Source organism: Suillus subalutaceus (genome assembly GCF_016647625.1).
Source record: "Suillus subalutaceus strain FC151 chromosome Unknown DFJ58scaffold_30, whole genome shotgun sequence".
In the NCBI taxonomy this organism is placed as follows: Eukaryota; Fungi; Basidiomycota; class Agaricomycetes; order Boletales; family Suillaceae; genus Suillus; species Suillus subalutaceus.
The window spans coordinates 118,365-135,766 of NW_024540279.1; the positions used below are offsets into that span (position 1 = coordinate 118,365).

The 17,402-nt window shown below is 48.9% G+C and overlaps 7 protein-coding genes across 7 annotated transcripts; 4 read left to right on the plus strand and 3 right to left on the minus strand.

Moving 5' to 3' along the window:
* Positions 1-34: 34 nt before the first annotated feature.
* Positions 35-1,990, plus strand: DFJ58DRAFT_715475 (uncharacterized protein; the record flags this gene model as incomplete). Its single annotated transcript, XM_041384129.1, has 10 exons — positions 35-123; positions 186-405; positions 456-740; positions 793-1,034; positions 1,081-1,145; positions 1,208-1,337; positions 1,441-1,618; positions 1,671-1,798; positions 1,848-1,890; positions 1,943-1,990. 10 exons carry the CDS (start codon positions 35-37, stop codon positions 1,988-1,990), a joined length of 1,428 nt encoding a protein of 475 aa, XP_041245931.1.
* Positions 1,991-3,058: 1,068 nt separating this feature from the next.
* DFJ58DRAFT_777779 (uncharacterized protein) lies at positions 3,059-5,978 on the minus strand. Its single transcript, XM_041389581.1, has 9 exons — positions 5,679-5,978; positions 5,387-5,620; positions 5,228-5,360; positions 5,080-5,171; positions 4,699-4,882; positions 4,609-4,676; positions 3,627-4,555; positions 3,233-3,569; positions 3,059-3,180 (listed from the first exon to the last, which is right to left on the minus strand). The coding sequence occupies exons 1-8, from the start codon at positions 5,922-5,924 to the stop codon at positions 3,275-3,277; spliced, it is 2,181 nt and encodes a 726-aa protein (XP_041245932.1). The 5' UTR covers positions 5,925-5,978; the 3' UTR covers positions 3,059-3,180; positions 3,233-3,274.
* Positions 5,979-6,071: 93 nt separating this feature from the next.
* Positions 6,072-6,925, plus strand: DFJ58DRAFT_715477 (Prefoldin subunit 3; the record flags this gene model as incomplete). The annotated part of the gene is made up of 6 exons (XM_041384130.1): positions 6,072-6,137; positions 6,192-6,268; positions 6,323-6,434; positions 6,487-6,526; positions 6,602-6,649; positions 6,726-6,925. 6 exons carry the CDS (start codon positions 6,072-6,074, stop codon positions 6,923-6,925), a joined length of 543 nt encoding a protein of 180 aa, XP_041245933.1.
* A 619-nt stretch (positions 6,926-7,544) lies between these two features.
* DFJ58DRAFT_777786 (MFS general substrate transporter) lies at positions 7,545-10,130 on the plus strand. Its single transcript, XM_041389582.1, has 14 exons — positions 7,545-7,863; positions 7,920-7,957; positions 8,096-8,117; positions 8,158-8,225; positions 8,275-8,390; positions 8,442-8,474; positions 8,529-8,608; positions 8,659-9,076; positions 9,124-9,172; positions 9,223-9,280; positions 9,330-9,432; positions 9,492-9,583; positions 9,633-9,740; positions 9,795-10,130. The coding sequence occupies exons 1-14, from the start codon at positions 7,654-7,656 to the stop codon at positions 9,924-9,926; spliced, it is 1,527 nt and encodes a 508-aa protein (XP_041245934.1). The 5' UTR covers positions 7,545-7,653; the 3' UTR covers positions 9,927-10,130.
* Positions 10,131-10,690: 560 nt separating this feature from the next.
* Positions 10,691-12,579, plus strand: DFJ58DRAFT_912822 (uncharacterized protein). The gene is made up of 6 exons (XM_041395292.1): positions 10,691-10,777; positions 10,830-10,987; positions 11,042-11,059; positions 11,115-11,262; positions 11,312-11,521; positions 11,573-12,579. The coding sequence occupies exons 2-6, from the start codon at positions 10,832-10,834 to the stop codon at positions 12,451-12,453; spliced, it is 1,413 nt and encodes a 470-aa protein (XP_041245935.1). The 5' UTR covers positions 10,691-10,777; positions 10,830-10,831; the 3' UTR covers positions 12,454-12,579.
* An 866-nt stretch (positions 12,580-13,445) lies between these two features.
* Positions 13,446-13,907, minus strand: DFJ58DRAFT_725831 (CHAT domain-containing protein; the record flags this gene model as incomplete). Its single annotated transcript, XM_041385298.1, has 2 exons — positions 13,446-13,544; positions 13,590-13,907. 2 exons carry the CDS (start codon positions 13,905-13,907, stop codon positions 13,446-13,448), a joined length of 417 nt encoding a protein of 138 aa, XP_041245936.1.
* DFJ58DRAFT_873375 (uncharacterized protein) lies at positions 13,851-17,154 on the minus strand (the record flags this gene model as incomplete). Its single annotated transcript, XM_041394367.1, has 6 exons — positions 13,851-15,187; positions 15,336-16,506; positions 16,563-16,660; positions 16,708-16,847; positions 16,906-17,056; positions 17,115-17,154. The coding sequence occupies 6 exons, from the start codon at positions 17,152-17,154 to the stop codon at positions 13,932-13,934; spliced, it is 2,856 nt and encodes a 951-aa protein (XP_041245937.1). The 3' UTR covers positions 13,851-13,931.
* Between the last annotated feature and the right edge of the window lie 248 nt (positions 17,155-17,402).

The window sequence follows — 17,402 nt, forward strand, 5'->3', positions numbered from 1 at the left end:
TAATACATACAGTACCTCTTTATCAGCAACGACAATGCCAGCTCCAGCAAGCTTCAGTAACTACATCGACACGCACGCAAATGCGTTTATCAAGCGTCTAGGCGATGCCGTTGCTATTCAAAGGTAGGTTCCACAGTCGCGTACAACCAATTATCCAATTTAATTCAAAACTCCCGTGCATACAGTATCAGCAGCGATGCTCGTCGACGCCAAGATGTCATTACGATGGGAAACTGGCTGAACGGCCAGTTGAACGAACTTGGCGTCGAGACCAAACTCATAGATCTCGGCACACATGAGATGCAGGGGCAGACGCTGCAGCTCCCCCCGGCTATCATTGGACGCCTGGGGAGCGACCCTGCGAAGAAGACAGTGCTGATATATGGACATTACGACGTGCAGCCTGTGAGTCCTTTGTAGTGAAAAAGAGCATGGTACTGAACCGCAGAAACCAGGCGTTGAAGACGGACGGCTGGAAGACGGATCCGTTCACGCTTGTGGTGGATGAAGATTCGGGTCGCTTGATCGGTCGTGGCTCGACAGATGATAAGGGCCCTATTCTGGGCTGGTTGAATGTCATAGAAGCACATAAGAACCTGGGGATTGCGATGCCTGTGAATCTGCGAATTTGCTTTGAGGGTATGGAGGAGAATGGGAGTGAGGGGCTAGATGAGTGCATCCAGGAGGAGGTGAAGAAGGGCAAGGACGGGTGGTTTGACGGGGTTGATTGCGTATGCATCGTGCGTGATCTTTGCCTGCCAGTGTGGAAATATGTGCTGATGCACGAGACAGAGCGACAATTACTGGTTGAACACTCGAACGCCTGCATTGACGTATGGGTTGCGTGGTATTGCGTATTTCAGCATCAATATTACTGGGCCTGGTCAAGATCTGCATTCAGGGTTATTTGGGAGGACGGTGCACGAGCCCATGACAGATTTGATCAAGCTCATGAGCAAGCTTGTGGATCATAACGGCAACATTCTGATACCTGGCATCGACGACATGGTCCCACCCCATGATGAGGAGGAATTGTGCGTGCTCAGACTCTTCATTGGGATCTGGACTTATTCTATGTAGGAAGCTTTACCAGAAGATGGACTATACGACGGATGATATTGAGGAGGCTGCTGGTGGAAAGGAAAGTGGAGATTATCTTTGTGATTGCTCGCATCTGACTGGATCGTAAAGGTGGCACTGTCATCAGAAAAGACTGTCGTGCTAATGGGCCGAATGCGTCAGCCATCCCTTTCCCTGCACGGTATCCAGGGGGCATTCTCAGAGGTCGGTTGTAAAACTGTCATCCCTTCCAAAATAGGCGGGAAGTTCAGTATCCGGTGACTCCATTTCACACTTTATTTAACTCCACACGCTGATAGTGGCTCTTCACTTCACTTCATTATATCCGGTATGACATCTACGTTTGATCGATCTTACCAGCCTTGTTCCTCCACAAACTCCGGAGAAGATCATACCCCTTGTCAATGCATACCTCGAAGCCGAGTTTGCAAAGTTCAACAGCAAGAACAAGATGGAGGTAGAGTATCTACACGGCGGTAAACCTTGGGTTGCAGACGTCAGGCACTGGAACTTTGAAGCTGCAAAGAAGGCTATCGAGGTGCGTCTGAAACACTGGTTGTCTTCCACGTCGTAAACTAGAAATCGTTCAGGCTGTGTATAAGAAGACACCAGACTACACGCGTGAAGGAGGCTCGATCCCTGTGACGCTGACATTTGCGGAGAGCTTGGGCGTAAACGTATTATTGCTGCCTATGGGCAGAGCAGATGACGGTGCTCAGTACGTAAATTTTTCACGGCCCCTATTTACTCGTTGACATATTCCCCAGCTCGACCAACGAGAAGCTGGATCGATCGAATTTCATTGAAGGGGTGAGTGGGTCAGTCACGAAGACGTCGATGATAATTGATGGTCCGATTACAGACAAAGGTCCTGGGTACCTACTTGTACGAGGTTGGCGCTACTGCATGACACGAGTAACAGAAGAAGAAGCTCTACAATTGTTGTATTTGGTGAATTTACATCGCGTATGCCTACCATCCCCGTCACGGAATTACAGTAATTCCTGGACATGTTTTCTCTGTGCTATGAATGTGTCAACCAAGTACGCAGATTTCAGATCTTATGCATTCGTCTATAGCTTCTTGGATCTGGTCAACGCCCCGGCACTCCTCAGTGCCAATTAGCGTTTGCCAGGTGCCTGCTTTGAATGACGAGGCCGACGAAGAGCTAAGGGAGGATCAGGAGGCGACAGGGCGACAGTTGTCGCACTGACAGACACAGATGGAGGTACTGTAAGCGGTAGGACAACGGCTGCAACCGGCTGTGATGTAGATGCGGGATGAGGCGACAGCGCGACGGTTGGCTCTGGCGCGGATGGAGGTGCAGGAGAAGGTATCTGGGCAAGTTGCTTACTGATCGTGCTTGAATCCCCGCGTTAGAATATCGCAGATTTCATCACGAGAGACGGTTGTTGACTGATTACTTGCGCGTGAAATCGCCTGACGCCACTCATCAAGGAGGGATGAAGGTCTCGCGGTTATTAGGCAAGCGGAATCCCCGATACCGGGGCCCCCCAACAGCCCACAGATTATTACGCGTTGATGTAGCCAAGAAATACTACATAATGATAGCAGTCATGGAGAACGAAAACGAGGGAATGCGGCATAGGTCATTTTGGTGAGGTCTTGGGGCCAGTGCAGAAGTAGCTGACGTGTGTTCCATTGACGGAGGTTTGCGATGTCATATTTGTTGGATAGTTGTAGAGCTCCGGCTATGGTATCAAAAACGACAGTTTGGTTATTGAACCTCCTAGAGACATGGTCATGTACAATCATAGTTTGACGGATGAGGGGATGGCTTACTCGCGTTGCTACATCCACCTTAGGACGACTAGCCAGTCATTCGCGGAATCTTGCGACAAACTGACCAGAGGACACCGATGCATTCTCTCGATGTCGGCCGGCTGCGGAAATTCGAGCATGTCCGCAAAAATTACGGAACACATGAGCTTGCTCCGGTCAATCTTCCATGATTGCCCTTCAAGCTTCGACACCAATCACGATGTCCCCGTCGGCAAACCAAAACTGCGACTGCTCAATTAATGATTCGGATGTTCTGCAGTGGCTCGTGCATTGTCGTTTCGCTGGAGGAGGCGATGTCTGCATATCCTCGTCAGCACTGTGCATCGTTGAAGCGTTGAAGAGTGATTACCAAAATATCGTCCTGGTAAATGAGGTTGTTCTATGTACGTCATCATTCTACATCACCACCAGTATCATCTCCCGCAATTTCAAGTTTCCGTTTACGCCCAGGCAGTTCAGCACCGTCACCATACCCCACGCCCGCCTTCTTCCGTAGCACCTCTATGTCCTGTTCAGCCTCTTCCGCCCACTGAAGTACAAGATGTCTCCCAAGTAAATGCGTGTGCCGTAGTGCAGCATATGCGTTCTCCGCTTCGTGCCGGGTGAGGAACTCCAAGAACGCGAAACCACGCGAACGCGAGTCGAACTTCTTCGGAAGACGTACGGATTTGAGATGCCCATGAGCACTACATAGATGCGGCTTGAATGGGGTGTTAGGCACATAGACAGTAGATTGTACTGACCTAAACAGCTCTCTGATATCCTTCTTCGTAGCTTCGAATGGAACATTTTTAACTATCATCTTCGTCGACCTGCTCTTGGCAACTGTATTGTCCTTAGGCTCGTCTTCTGTTCCGCGCCCAGCGAACTTGACGTGCAATGAATGTCCGTCCAGTATAAAGCCCTGCATACTCTTCATAGCCTTCTTCGCATCTTCGGCCGTCTTGAACCCCACGAAGCCATACCCCATACTCAACCGGGGGGCTTCAGCGCCAGGAACAGTAGGTCGTTTAGGATCAGGCTTGGTCTGTACTCGCGCGAACGAGAATCCAGAAAGACCCCGGAAGACTTGCATCAGACGCTCTGCAGTGGTACTGAAAGCCAGATTCTTGACGAACAAAGTCGTCCCAGCAGACAAAGTAGGCTCGTCCGCATCAGCATCCACTGCCAGTCTTCCTGCTCGGCGATAGCTGATCGGCTTGAATGCAGTTATTAGCGTACGGTCAGAGTTCCCTGCCGCATTCGCAGTCTCTTGGAACATGCCCATCGGACCCTTCTCCAAGTAGACGACACTACTTCCGAGACGTCGGTAAGCTACAGCTCGAAAAGCCTTGGCAGCTTCATCTGCATGTTCGAATTCCACCACCGCCATGGTACCTGCCGGTGGTACGATGACGCGGCTGAGTTCCCCGTGTAACTCGAACATCTCACGTATCTGTTCCGCAGTGGTACCGTAGGGGATGTTCTTCACGAGTATCGTAGTATCGGACCGCGCTCGGGAAGAAAATGTCGATAAAATGACCCCCTGGGACTCGAGGTACGACTTCGTCTCTTGGATAACGTGTGTCTCTGCAAGCGCAAGCTTGACTGCCGCATTATCTGACTCAGGATTCAGAATATCTGCCTTGGCAATTCCCATCCTATCGGCAATAGACGATGCCACTGCATCGCTCTGCACAAGCATTGCATGAGATCTCGATATATAGTGCACAAGGTTTGACAAACATTCATGTACAACATACTCCAATTGAACTCCCGCCCAGCTGTGGCTTTACGCCGAGAACTCCTCTCATCTTTTAACTGTTTGCTTTTTACCCTCGCCCTCTACTACTTCAAACTTGCCTTTACGGTCGACAGCAGGAATGATGTGGAGAAGACGACCTTGGAAGGACGTCTTGTCCAGCGCCTCATACGCCAAGAGGGCAGACGTCGGCTGCTTAAAGGTCACGTAGGCTACACCCTTCGACTGCTTAGACAAGCGGTCGATGACTATATGGACCTGTCAGGATAGGGATCAAGTCAGCGAAGTGATCATCGAACCACAAATTACAAATCAGAATAAATATCAGATAAATTTTCTACTATCGGTTCCCGGGGATCAGCATATCCTTGGAGGATCAGATGTCCCTAAGTGTTTTATCATCAAGAAAAAGCGAAAGAAATGGAGAATACACGACAAGGCTACGGGATACTCACCTGTGCAACTTCCCCGAACCGGTTGAAATAGCTCCATGATCTCAGGCTTCCGTACATGAGAAGGCAAGATTTCGAAGGAATAATCGAGACGTCTGCCATAATCGTCTTTGTTGTCGAGTCCTGGTGTTCCTCAGGAACGGCGCTCAACCTGGTGCCTCGTCGTCCGATTGCTCAAAGACTTTATCGGGCAATGAATCTGATACCAAGTTCATACGTTGTCGCATCCATTCGAGGTCCGAGACAGCTTCGTTATTATCTGGTCCATCGGATGTCGTCATTGTCTCGGGAGGACCAGGCCTGACAGTACTGGATGAGATTCCTTAGCTTCATTTGCCCATGACGGACACTTTTTCGTGCGAGGTTGCATGACATCCATGAACTGATCTAGCGGAGACGCTGATGCCGAAGGGGCTGGAGCGCTTGTCTTACCATTCTGGTCCACCTTGTGAACATGTGGTCGCGATGACGGTCCTGGGTCTGCAGCGATATCTTCTAGGCGTCTTCTTTTATTTGGTCGAGGAGCTGGAGCATCTTTCGCGCCCTGCAGGTAGAATTTTTTAAAACAAAATACCGACACTTGGGAAGAAGAAAAAACTTACTGCAACAACCATGACATTAATTCGCGTCGAGTCGATGAACGTGCGGTCGAACCAGTCCTTAGCAGCGTTTGCTTCTTGATCCGTCTTGAAGCCAACGAAACCGAATCGACGTGATGTGCCATCTTGCTTGAGTGAAATTTTCACATCTGTGATGGTTCCAGAGGGAGCACCTTGTTGTTCAAAGTGCTTTCTGAGGCGATCTGGCGTCAGGTACGCGGGTAGATTTTTCACGATTAAACGGGACATCGTTGGAAAAATTCATGAGGACGAGAGGAAAATCTCAAGTTAAGTACATAAACCAATTCCAACTCCGACCGGACGTACTCGTGCTCGTTAGACTCATTGGGCAAATTGGAAGGCGAGCTTTCAAGACTGCAGTCAGTCTCTACGACCATGTCTGCCAAGTCGATATTTCAAGAGGAGAAAAATCCACGGGGTATTCCAAAAGCTCCATTCATCGTGCGTATCAACAAAAGTAGATCGGTAGTCTTCTGCTCATGCTCAATAATGTAGGCAAATGTCGAAGAATATCTGGGAGGCCCAGATGGCGTGGTCGAGACTCCCCTGAAGAATTTCCAGGATGCTATCGCGTATGTTTGAACTGATGTAAATTCTATGACGATCTTGAACCTAAGGAAGTCCAGGAAGTACCGATATATGGATGCCAACTTAACACAACGACGAAAAGGTCTGGAAGACAAGATCCCTGACATCAGAAAGACATTACATATGGTGGAGTTCCTGCAAGAAAGAAGGGTGAGTCCATCGCCGCGAACACGTGCATCAACATTATCTGATGATCATGTAGGAAGGCAAGAACAAGAACGACGATCTGGAGGATGATCTCAGTGACGAGGAAAACTCCGACAATCCCTAAAAAGCCGCTTACCACAACGTTTGAACTAATGACACGCTTTTCGCAGAAGCAGAACTTGAGGACACCGACACTGTCTATCTATGGCTAGGGGTGAGTTTAGTTGTCCTCCACTGAGTTTCCCGATGGCATCTGATGTTTCGTATAAGGCGAATGTCATGTTATCGTACAAGTTGCAGAGGCTGCGTCACTCCTGCGATCCAAATTGGATCTTGCAGAGGCCAGCTTAAAAGCTACGATCGAAGACTTGGAGTTTCTGCGAGAGCAGCTGACGGTGATGGAAGTCAACACTGCTAGAGTTTATAATTGGGATGTTAAGCGGAGACGAGAGCGTCGACTAGCCGGAGAAACCAATGGAAAGAAGGGCGGCTAGCATTTGTTATCACTACACTTGCGAATTTTTCGGTTATGACTCTTTAGCGCTCTGATACCAACTTTATTTTATGTTCTTTCGGTTTGCATATGTAGGAACTCAGCGGCCATTGGTCACTCCGCTCGAGCTTCTCGACGGCCTTTTGACTTCTAGCTGTGGAGAAGTGACGTTCCTGCTCAATTCCTGCTACCTGGTATTGTGCGAGATTGCTGCCCCTGCTACCATCGCTGGCCCTCAGTCTGATATTGCCTTGTTTCTGAAGATGTCATACAAGTGATTTAATTGGATATCTCACATGTACCCGGCTTGAAGCTGGGTAGCATAAGCAAGCGAATCGTAGTACGACCGCCACTTTCAGGTGGAGCGCGCACATGGGAGACTGTCAGACGAATGACATCCGCCTGATCAAGTGTTCCCGTTCTTATAATATATGTATTACTCACTTAGCTGCTCCTAACCCAAGTCTCAGCTGGGGTATTGCATGAACGTCTGAACGTTCGAACAGGGGCATCTGAATGATGGACGCGGGCCTGGGTCCCGGATAAGTTACATTAATAATAACGTCACGAGGACTCAACTCCAAGTCTGTTGCCACATTGATTTGAAATTCTTGAGCTCAATTATAGCGCCGCACGCGACTCGTCTTTTATGTGGACTATGTAAGATATATATATCATCTGTCACTCCCACCACTGTTTACACTAACAGATCATACCCCTTCCTCTATCATGTCCGTAAACATGATAGATGCTAAAAATCTGCTCGAAATCCGTGGATTCTACAGTCTTCCCCATTGCCCGACATACCTCCAGACGTCAGCCCTAATCACAGGTCCTGCAATAGATCTTTACGAAGACGGCTACAATGATCCAGTGTATCAGGCGAAAGCTCGCATCTTGAATCGTGCAATTCAAGACATTGGCATGGGTAGATATCAGGTCTGTAGCATTCTATAATGAACGTCTATCTCAATCGCGAGAACTCGAAATGATAGTGGTATCTCTTCGTGGTCACTGGCTTTGGCTGGTTTGCGTGAGTTGTATTGTGACCACTCCCTGCATGATTTCTGATGCAAGTGTGTGTCCGGTGAAAAAGTGACTCTGTCTGGCCCGTGTGTTCATCTGTTTCTGGCATATTTTCACTAGATTGAAGTTGGATGTAGCTTTTGAGTGGACTCATCCTTACACCTGTTGTCAATGAATTCCACTTCAACGGGCCTTTCCTGTCGTTAGCTTCGAATATCGGTCTTCTCAGTCGGTGCCGTGTTTTGGGGTCTTGGATGTGACATCTGGGGAAGGAGGTATGTACAGAATACATCTAGATCTGTTCACGCTTCATGCGATACTTAGGTGGTCTTTCAACATCACATTGTTTATCGCTGGAATATTCGGGTTAGCATCAGGTGGAGCCCCTAGTTTCGTTGCACTAGCGTCCTTGATCGCTATGGTTGGTGTCGGCGTGGGAGGTCTGCCGTTTTTATTTCTCTTAAAAAGCACGTTTTATGACAATGTCACAGGCAACTTGCCAGTGGATTCTGCTGTTTTTCTTGGTGATGAGCAGTCTACATCTGCACGTGCCAGATAACTCATTGTAATCCTGCCAGATTTCGTTCCAGGTTCCCACCAGTACTTGCTCACCATCCTTTCCATCTGGTGGTGCCTCGGACAATTGATGTCCAGCCTCGTACGTATCACACATATCTTCGTCTGCGCGATTGCTAATGCGACTTCAAGGTGGCTTGGCCTCTGATCGCTAATTATTCCTGTGCAAGCGCCTCACACTGCACCAGATCCGACAATATGGGATGGCGTTACCTGTTATTCATCCTTGGCGGAATCACTTTTTCACTGTGGGCCGTTCGGTTTTTCATCTTCACGTTGTTGGAAAGTCCGCGTTTTCTCTCTGGCATCGGTCGCGACGCTGATGCCATCGAGGTCATCCACAAATTGGCGAAATTCAACGGAAAGATATCTCTCATCACAATAGAAGAGCTTGAAGCTCCCGACAGAGCAATGTCAGGCGGACGTACACCCCCCGGGGAAAGGCACAACATGTTCAGCAAGAGCTCAAAGTATGACACTGGTCATATCAAAGCTCTCTTTGCTACTCCCAAAATGGCTTGGTCGACTAGTCTCTTGATTGCTATCTGGGGTAATGATGTAGTCATCGTTGTGTGTGCAATGACCAACGAAACATAGGTGTTATCGGACTTGCCTCCACGCTGTATAACAATTTCCTGCCATATTTGTGTGTCTTCAATCTGGATATATACCGTCTATTTGTCTCATGCCTCGTAGACTTTCCAGCCGTGGTGCTGTCTTCGGGGATGGATCCCTGTACATTGCCTATCGTAACGTACGTATAATACTTTGTCCTGTGTTTTATAGCTGAAGCTGCTGTACAGCAAGCCATTTTGAGTGTCATTGGTGTCCCTGCTGCCTTGCTCGCCGGCTGGGCAGTAGAACTCCCATACATTGGGCGCAGGGGTACTCTTGCCATTGCCTCAGGTAAGTAACACGGTGCTTCCAAGCAATTCCATTACTCAATGACCTCCCGCGAAATAAAGGGCTCACTGGCGCGTTTTTGTTCGCGACCACCACCTCCCGGACATCCAACCAACTCCTGGGGTGGAATTGCGGATATGTGTTCTTCAGCAACGTGAGTGAATGAGTGTGTCGGACTGGGAGACTAGATTAAATGTGGCCAGATTATGTATGGCGTCTTGTATGCTATTTCTCCTGAGATCTTTCCTGCCAAAGATCGCGGAACGGGGAATGGTCTGACGTCCACAGCTTCGAGGGTGTTTGGCGTTTTGGTGCGCTCACTTGCCATCTCGCACTACTTGTTCTTATGATATCCTGAATCTCAGGCCCCCGTCATTGCGCTATATGCTAACCTCGCGACGGCGGTACCTGTATATATCGCTGGAGCTCTAATAATTTTTGCTGGTAGCCTGGCTATCTTGTTGCCCTATGAGCCCAGAGGAAAGGTTTCTATCTAGTGTTTTTCATTTGCGATACCACGTTTAGATTGCTCGTAGAACTTGAATTGTAGGCTGTGTATTAGATTACAGTAACCTGATCCAAAAGATTGCTCTGATACTTTCTCGAATGTAGTTTGTGAACCGTCAGAGAGTAAGATCTGTGCAAAGAACATCGCACCTGTGTGACTTGGGAACGGAAGCAGGTTGTAGAATGAATCGTCGGCAACACATGAAAAGCAATTATATTCCCCGCCCACACTCGGACAATAGTATGTGCTCATACTCTACGGACTACGAGCCTAATACTCCTGACTCCACTAACAATGTGACAATTGCACAATTTGCAATCGAACTCCCAAGAGGAAACAGCCAGGGCTTACTACTGAGACTTAGCCTAAGCTTGAGTTGCAAGACTAAGTGTTTGATCTTTCTCCGAATTCTAGTATTTCTTCCTCTAAATCTGTTCTATGCGTAGACAATTTCATTACGTGATTGCGTAGTTACCTTGGTTGATGCGGTGGTTGCTCAAGCAGAGTCAAGCTTGCAAGCGTGCTTCATTTTGAGATTTCTGGCGATCGCGTGAGATTCATATTGTGGTTTGTGGACGTGTTGTTTTATGTTGTTGCACACGCGTTTCAACTTTCCATTTACGTCCCAGTTTAGAAACTGCCCGAGCATTGATAGGAGGACACGAACGGCGTGCTTCAAGTAACTGTGGTAGAAATCCTCCAAGACAGCCCAGAGTCACATGTGTAATTCCACTGTTCTCGGAATGACCACAACTATGTGCTATTTGTTCTTTTGATGGGCCATCGGGCCACTGTCCTCATATTTGTGGACCAAGAGTGTCACAGCACTACATATTCAGCGTTGGTAGTATCTCCTCTCTTCTCACCTCGCCTTCCACTTACTTTCCACCAGTCATGAACAACGACATTCCCCCTGCACTCGATAGTCGAATAGTCACTCGTGAACTGACTACACGTCTTTGCTCTAAAGACCATCTTCTGCGTGGTATCAATGACATAATGAAATTCGAGCATTCGGAGGACCATGAAATACAACGCTACGATCGAAAGGTCTTGTCTTTGCCGTCAAACATCTTCTATAATCAACTGACGATTTCCGTGCAGATCATCTCCTTGACTGAGGTAAATATAATTTTAATTGTCGCAAGCTCTTTCAATAATGCCGCCTGTAATTCAGGTTGCACGCAGCACTCTTAAACGTTTAAAAGTGGAATTGTACCTATTCGTTGCTTGTTCACAAGCTCTCGTACCGTTCAAGGCAGCATACTTCAGACTGCTTCTCTTCATCGAACGCCGGAAGAACGCCTTTAGTTCTGAACTAGACAGTAAATATCGGTCGTTATTTTGTTTTATTCATTCTCACCATTCGTACAGAAAGAATATCCAGGCTCTTGGATCCTCTATATACCCGGTTTGTCATATGCTGCGGGGGAGTTGACCCCCGTGCCCAACTGGGCATCGAGGGATTACCAGCCCCTCCTGACGTACCAGCTGCTTGGAAGAACACCATGCACCATGTAGTTCCTGCTACTGGTGTATCGTCAGCACAAAGACAGGAGGACATGGTGTCCGATATCATGCTACGTAAGTGAACATTTTACGATATTCAGGCCTAGATCGATAAATGATTTTTAGCACCGGATGCTTTCGCGAGAAAAAGGGAGAGACTCGACCGACTTGGGGAATTTATAAAGGAGCAATCTGCGAAGAAGTCCCGTCGTGCACGAGAACGTCTCATGCTGAAGCAATACGCGGCGGGAAACCCGGAGGAAAGGCGCCTAGTACCTAAGCAATACGCAACGGGCAACCCGGAGGTAACACGTCTCGTACCTAAACAATATGCAACAGGCAACCCGGAGGCAACACGTCTCGTACCCAAGCAATACGCAACGGGCAACCCGGAGGCAACACGTCTCGTACCTAAACAATATGCAACGGGCAACCCGGAGGCAACACGTCTTGTACCCAAACAATATGCAACAGGCAACCCGGAGGCAACACGTCTTGTACCCAAGCAATACGCAACGGGCAACCCTGAGGGAACACGTCTCGTACCTAAACAATATGCAACGGGCAACCCGGAGGCAACACGTCTCGTACCCAAGCAATACGCAACGGGCAACCCGGAGGCAACACGTCTCGTACCCAAGCAATACGCAACGGGAAACCCGGAGGAGAGGCGTCTTGTACCTAAGCAATACGCAACAGGTAACCCGGAGGAGAGGCGTCTTGTACCTAAGCAATACGCAACAGGTAACCCGGAGGACGGGCGTCCTGTGCCTAAGCAATACGCAACGGACAACCCGGAGACAAGACGTCTCGTACCTAAGCAATATGCAGTGGGTAAGCCGGGGGCAAAACGTCTAGTGCCTCAACAATACCCAGCAGGCAAGCCGGGGACAAACCGGGCTCTAGTACCCAAACATTACACAGCGGGTGACGATAAACTGGGCAACAACGTGAAGCCTTCCTGCCCTCGAAGGGTGTTAACTCGAACATATGCCCAATATTTTTGACAATGTCTGAAGGGACATATAACTAAACTCTCACTCACATCTCCGGTGAAAGGAAGAATTTAAGATGGCCGCATCGATTACTCCACTTCCAATACAGCCGCGGCAATCAAACAGCAACTACTTACCTGTGAGACAAGGTTGCTGCCGGCGAAGCTCGGCCTTTATCTAGTGATAAAATCTCTGGATTACAGGTTACAAGGACTCCCCTTCGGTCGGCTCTATGATAATATATTGGGTTTACAGTAGCAACTCAGGAAATACTATATTAGCGTCGTCTCTGCAAATAGACAGTGTCTCTTCGCGTTCTCACTTTCGACAACGCTGTGCGCAATCGACCGTGAGTGAAGGGATCAGTCCGGAGGTCGAGCACGGTTTGCGTTGGCGTCAAACCTTAACGTTCTTTAAATGTAGTTGCATATGCGGCTCGCAGAGGAAACTGTCTTCGATTCACTGTCCATGACGAACGGATTGTATGGAATGCGGGTATGCAGTGGCTTTCAAATGTATTGAGAAGTTGGACTTAGGTCCCATAGTACTGATCAAGCAAAGAGCCGTAAGACGACAGAACATGAACGTTAACACACAATAACACGCACATTTGAGGTTTACCTCTTGGAAATTTTCAATCAAAAGCAGATCTAGACCTAGGCTAGAACGCTCTGGAGCGTTCTAGATTGCATTTCGAATGTAATTTCACTAGGCTGTGACAGTATGACGCGGTGGACCGAAAGAGCCATGAATAGGAGACAGAACGCAACAACACAGCATGATGTGGTGGACACCCGATGGGCCGGCGGTATCTCGTGCTTAATATAGAAAAATAGATAGATAGATAGATAGATAGATAGATAGAGCATTCGCCCACCTTTGACAGAAGACGTTACCGCAAACATTCGAATATTCGTCAAGCAAATTATCATGCCGAGTACATAAGGACGAGAGAATGCAAAAGTAAGATAAGTGACTACATAGATGATACTTCCAAGCAATTCCTAGTAGTACACTGCAAATTGTTCGAATGGTAGAGAATCCGACATCAACACCGTCCCAGATGAAAGCAATGAAAGCAATAGGTCATGGAAGCCAGAAAACTACAGTCCAATATGAATGAAACCAATTCTCTGCTCAAGTGGCACTTTCTTCTTCACTGCGTAAGTAGCCTTGTTGAGTGCCCAAGCCGCCTTCGTACAGTCCATGACACCCTGGTCCAAATTCTTGAACATATTCTCATAAAAAGCTCCAACAACATGTCTGGCAACAGCGTCATCGACCTCCCAAAGAGTGCCAACAACGCTCTTGAACCCCGAAAACTGTAGACCAGCTGCAAGATGAATTACCTCGTCGGGTATCTTCTTGTCACCACAGGTGGCATGACACGCCGACAAGAATGCGAATTCGGCTTGCGGCGCATCGTTCTCTATGATGTCGAGTAGCGAGAGAGGTTTAGTCCTCATGGCGAAACGTGAGTTGGAAGGATTTCAGTGGTCCTGCTTGCCGTGGCAAGCGAGGTGCACCCAGGTGTTGCATTGCAAAGCTTCGAGTGTGCCGGCTTGTGTAGCAGCGTCGCCAGAAAGATGAGTGAACTTGATGCCGGAAGGAACATGTTTATGGACAAGCTCAAGTTCGCTGTCGACAGCAGCGAGGACCGTGCCTTGCCCTGCGCCAGGTCGATCTTGTCCGATCGCCGCAAAGGAAGGAGTGATACGTGTCGTCATCGTTTGTCGAGCTCTGATCAGGGCAGAAAGTGTTGGAGTGTAAGAGCAAACGTAGAGATCCTCTAGACATGGTTCCCGCCCAGGGCGATCTGCATTCATTCGAAATGGGTGGGCTGCGTGGAGAGGAATGGATGTGAAGGCTGCCGTTGGACACAACCAAATTCGAGAGCGACTCGGCAATTTCAGATCATGTTGTAGTACGTTGACAATAGGTAACATGACCTCATCCCATATCGTTCGCAGCAATGCTATCAGCGCTGTCCTTGGCTCCTTTGAGCCCGTGCGAGCCGTGTCCCGTATCACGTTCGCGAAGTGCTTCTTGAGCATCTCCAGATCTGTGAGAGTGAGAGATGGGAAGGGAACGTGGTGGGGCTGCCCTGACGCTGAAACAATGATGGCATTACAGGAGTATTCGCTAGCAATGAGAATGATGACTGGCCCGCGGCGGGCTGCTACTTGCAAATCTTCATACAACGGCGGGAGCAGGAACCGTGAGAAACCTTGCAGATGGCGGATTTCAGCCACTGCGGCTTCCCATTGCGCCGCAAGTCTCTTGTACGCCATTGCTGCACGATCAGCAACAGCCCGGTCTGAACTGCCTGTGGAATTCTGAGCATCAGATAGGCACTTGCTGAGCTCCGAGAGTTTGTCAGCTAGTGGGATATTGATGGACTTGAGGTCGTCCAGCGGAGTCTTGAGTCGAGAGGCCAGTGACCATTGCTGGTCACGACCCTGCTCCTCAAATTCAACCCCTCGTTGCAGATCATTACGACGAATAGCGCATGATGCTGCATTTATTGGTAGGGATTGTGCACCGTCAAAGGCGGTTGCAGCATTGCGCCTTAAGATAATCGAGGCTCGCGTCACGTGGTTGTCAAAAAGGTCCAAGCTTGTTTGGTATGCTTCAAGGGCAGATTCGTGTTCATAAACTTCCGATTGGCGAGCCCATTGGATAGCCTCCTTGATGCGTTCTGGAAATCCCTGAGTGGGGTGTTTCGAAGCCAATCTGAAGTTCCCCACTGCAAGTGACAAATCACCAGTATTGGGTAGGATCCGATAACGAGACAGATAGGCCTCCTTCAGCCATGTGTAACTGAAATAACGATCCGGGTGCAGTGATGGCAAAGCCACCAATGAATGTTGACAGAGACCAATGGCCTCCTCAACAGTCTTCGTTCTTCCGTGTTTGCGCGAAACGAGAGCAGAGTGCCATGCTCAAATTGAATAGATTTTTATGGCGCTCTGGATGATCATCCTGTTTTAGCAACAGAAGCGATTTGCGGCACAGGTCGATGGCCTCATCAAGGTCATCGCTGGCATGCAATTTATCATGTCTAGTTATGAGTGCGGCGGCAAGGTTGTTGAGCCTGGTGTCACGATTTGGACGCCCAGATGGGCATGACGCCAATGCCTTGCGAAAGAGGCCGGTAGCTCTGTTTATGTCATCAATGTCACTGCATTCATTGAAACGGGCAAGAAGGGCGCGCCCCAGGCCGTCCAATGACGCATCGTGATATTCGTGCCCAACAGGGCGCAGGGGAAGAGCTTCTTCATAGAGAGAGATGACTTCGTCGAGGTCACGAGGGTTCCCTCGGTGATCGAAGCGGCGACGGAGGGACACGGCCAAGTTAATCAGGTAGGTAACACGGTTGGGATATCCCTCGGGGCACATAGAAACAACTTCACGACCAAGTTGTATGTTCTGATCTAGATCATCAAAGTTGCCGCATCGTTGAAAGCGTGCTTTTACTGTGTTTGCAAGCTTGTCGAGGGCGCTGGGATTGTGTTGGTTTCCCAGAGGACATAGCTCGAGCATGAGCTGTCGAAGGTAGATGCCTTCATCAGATGCATCTATGGGAAGATTGTTGCATGCACGTATCACATAATCGACACCATTTTTGCCGATCACGATTTTATGAAGATAGGTGCCTTCGGAACAGAGAGGTAGTAGCTCGTAACAGAGTTGGGCAGATTTGAAGATATCGACGGTGGTAGCATGATAGCTATAGCGCCAAATCAATGCTTCGGTAAGATAATAGAGAGAAACTGGACGATCGGGGTGGCCTCGCGGACGCAGTGCGAGGGCATCACATAATAGAGAGGTAGCAATGTAGATGCCTCGAAGATCCTTGTGGATATACCCTTGAAGGCGGGCCCACGCAAGGTTGGTGAGGGCCGCTGCGTGATCCGGATGATCGACTGGACACTGATCCAGAACTAACTCAAAACGGTTCATAGCATCGTCCAGGATATGGACCTCGCCCCTCCCTCTGATGTATTCAGATAATCGTATGTGGCCCACATCTGTGTCTCGAGCAATGCTGCAGTCATCGATAGACTAGAATTTGCATTCCATCAGCAAAAGCCAACGGTACGAAGCGTGGTGTCACTCACATCAAACAATCGACTGCCATCATTTGCGCAAGCAATCACAGAAGTAACTTTCAGCGTGAGAGAAGGGCGGACACCTCGAATGGGCGGAAATGATAGATCTGTAACCAGTGAGGAGACGTAGATGAGTGTGAAGTAGATCACTCACCGAAAGGCTCGTCACCACGATCGAGCAGCCCTTCCCACGATATTTCAAGCTTTCCAACGAGTTCTCCACGACCTAGCATTCGGCCGAGCTCAAAAGATGCCCGAATCTCCGCCGATATTTTAGGTGACACATCTGGGGATCTGCAAGCCAATAATGAGTACCAGAGTCGCGTCCACAAGTATGTGTAGAAAGCTTTACAAGGTCACGGCATCGCCCCACACTGCACAACTGTCGGATGATAAAACTCGGACAGCTGATTTCCAGCATCTCTTCGAGTCGACGTTGACCGACACGTAAATGCCTGCTGGCATCCGCCCGGAGGGGACACTGATTTGTTTTCCACCGACGACTGTAGCAGAACGTGAGGATCACGAAAAAAAATACTGAGGCAGTATGGAGTGACTGACCTTCAAGTCTGATAGATTGGCCTTCCCAGCTACTGGCCATGATAAGCCTGAGGGAAAACGACAAAGAGGTTTGTGGATGAGCTGAGTGCTTGGTGGGCGGAACGAGCAGTAGGACAAGACAATATCAGAATTATGGATGAAGTTCAGGTGAGAAGAACAGGAGGGGATTCAGGTCGTGCTCCACGTGTATACCGTCGGATAGCTGTTCGGCACCCAGAGACGATGACCCTCATTCTAGAGTGAGTGCTAACGGCAACGGCCTGTTCTAATGAAGTCGGTATTAATATC

What these genes read in the sequence shown, in the direction of transcription:
- DFJ58DRAFT_777779 (XM_041389581.1), bottom strand. Translation starts at nt 5,924, where the DNA reads ATGTCCCGTTTAATCGTGAAAAATCTACCCGCGTACCTGACGCCAGAT. An exon ending in TTAATGTCATGGTTGTTGCA is followed by an intron (nt 5,621 to 5,678) that starts GTAAGTTTTTTC and finishes TTCTACCTGCAG; the next exon opens with GGCGCGAAAGATGCTCCAGC. An exon ending in ATCGGACGACGAGGCACCAG is followed by an intron (nt 5,172 to 5,227) that starts GTTGAGCGCCGT and finishes CGATTATGGCAG; the next exon opens with ACGTCTCGATTATTCCTTCG.
- DFJ58DRAFT_777786 (XM_041389582.1), top strand. Translation starts at nt 7,654, where the DNA reads ATGTCCGTAAACATGATAGATGCTAAAAATCTGCTCGAAATCCGTGGA. An exon ending in GACTCATCCTTACACCTGTT is followed by an intron (nt 8,118 to 8,157) that starts GTCAATGAATTC and finishes TCCTGTCGTTAG; the next exon opens with CTTCGAATATCGGTCTTCTC. An exon ending in GGTTGGTGTCGGCGTGGGAG is followed by an intron (nt 8,391 to 8,441) that starts GTCTGCCGTTTT and finishes ACAATGTCACAG; the next exon opens with GCAACTTGCCAGTGGATTCT.
- DFJ58DRAFT_912822 (XM_041395292.1), top strand. Translation starts at nt 10,832, where the DNA reads ATGAACAACGACATTCCCCCTGCACTCGATAGTCGAATAGTCACTCGT. An exon ending in CTTTAGTTCTGAACTAGACA is followed by an intron (nt 11,263 to 11,311) that starts GTAAATATCGGT and finishes CCATTCGTACAG; the next exon opens with AAAGAATATCCAGGCTCTTG. An exon ending in GGTGTCCGATATCATGCTAC is followed by an intron (nt 11,522 to 11,572) that starts GTAAGTGAACAT and finishes AATGATTTTTAG; the next exon opens with CACCGGATGCTTTCGCGAGA.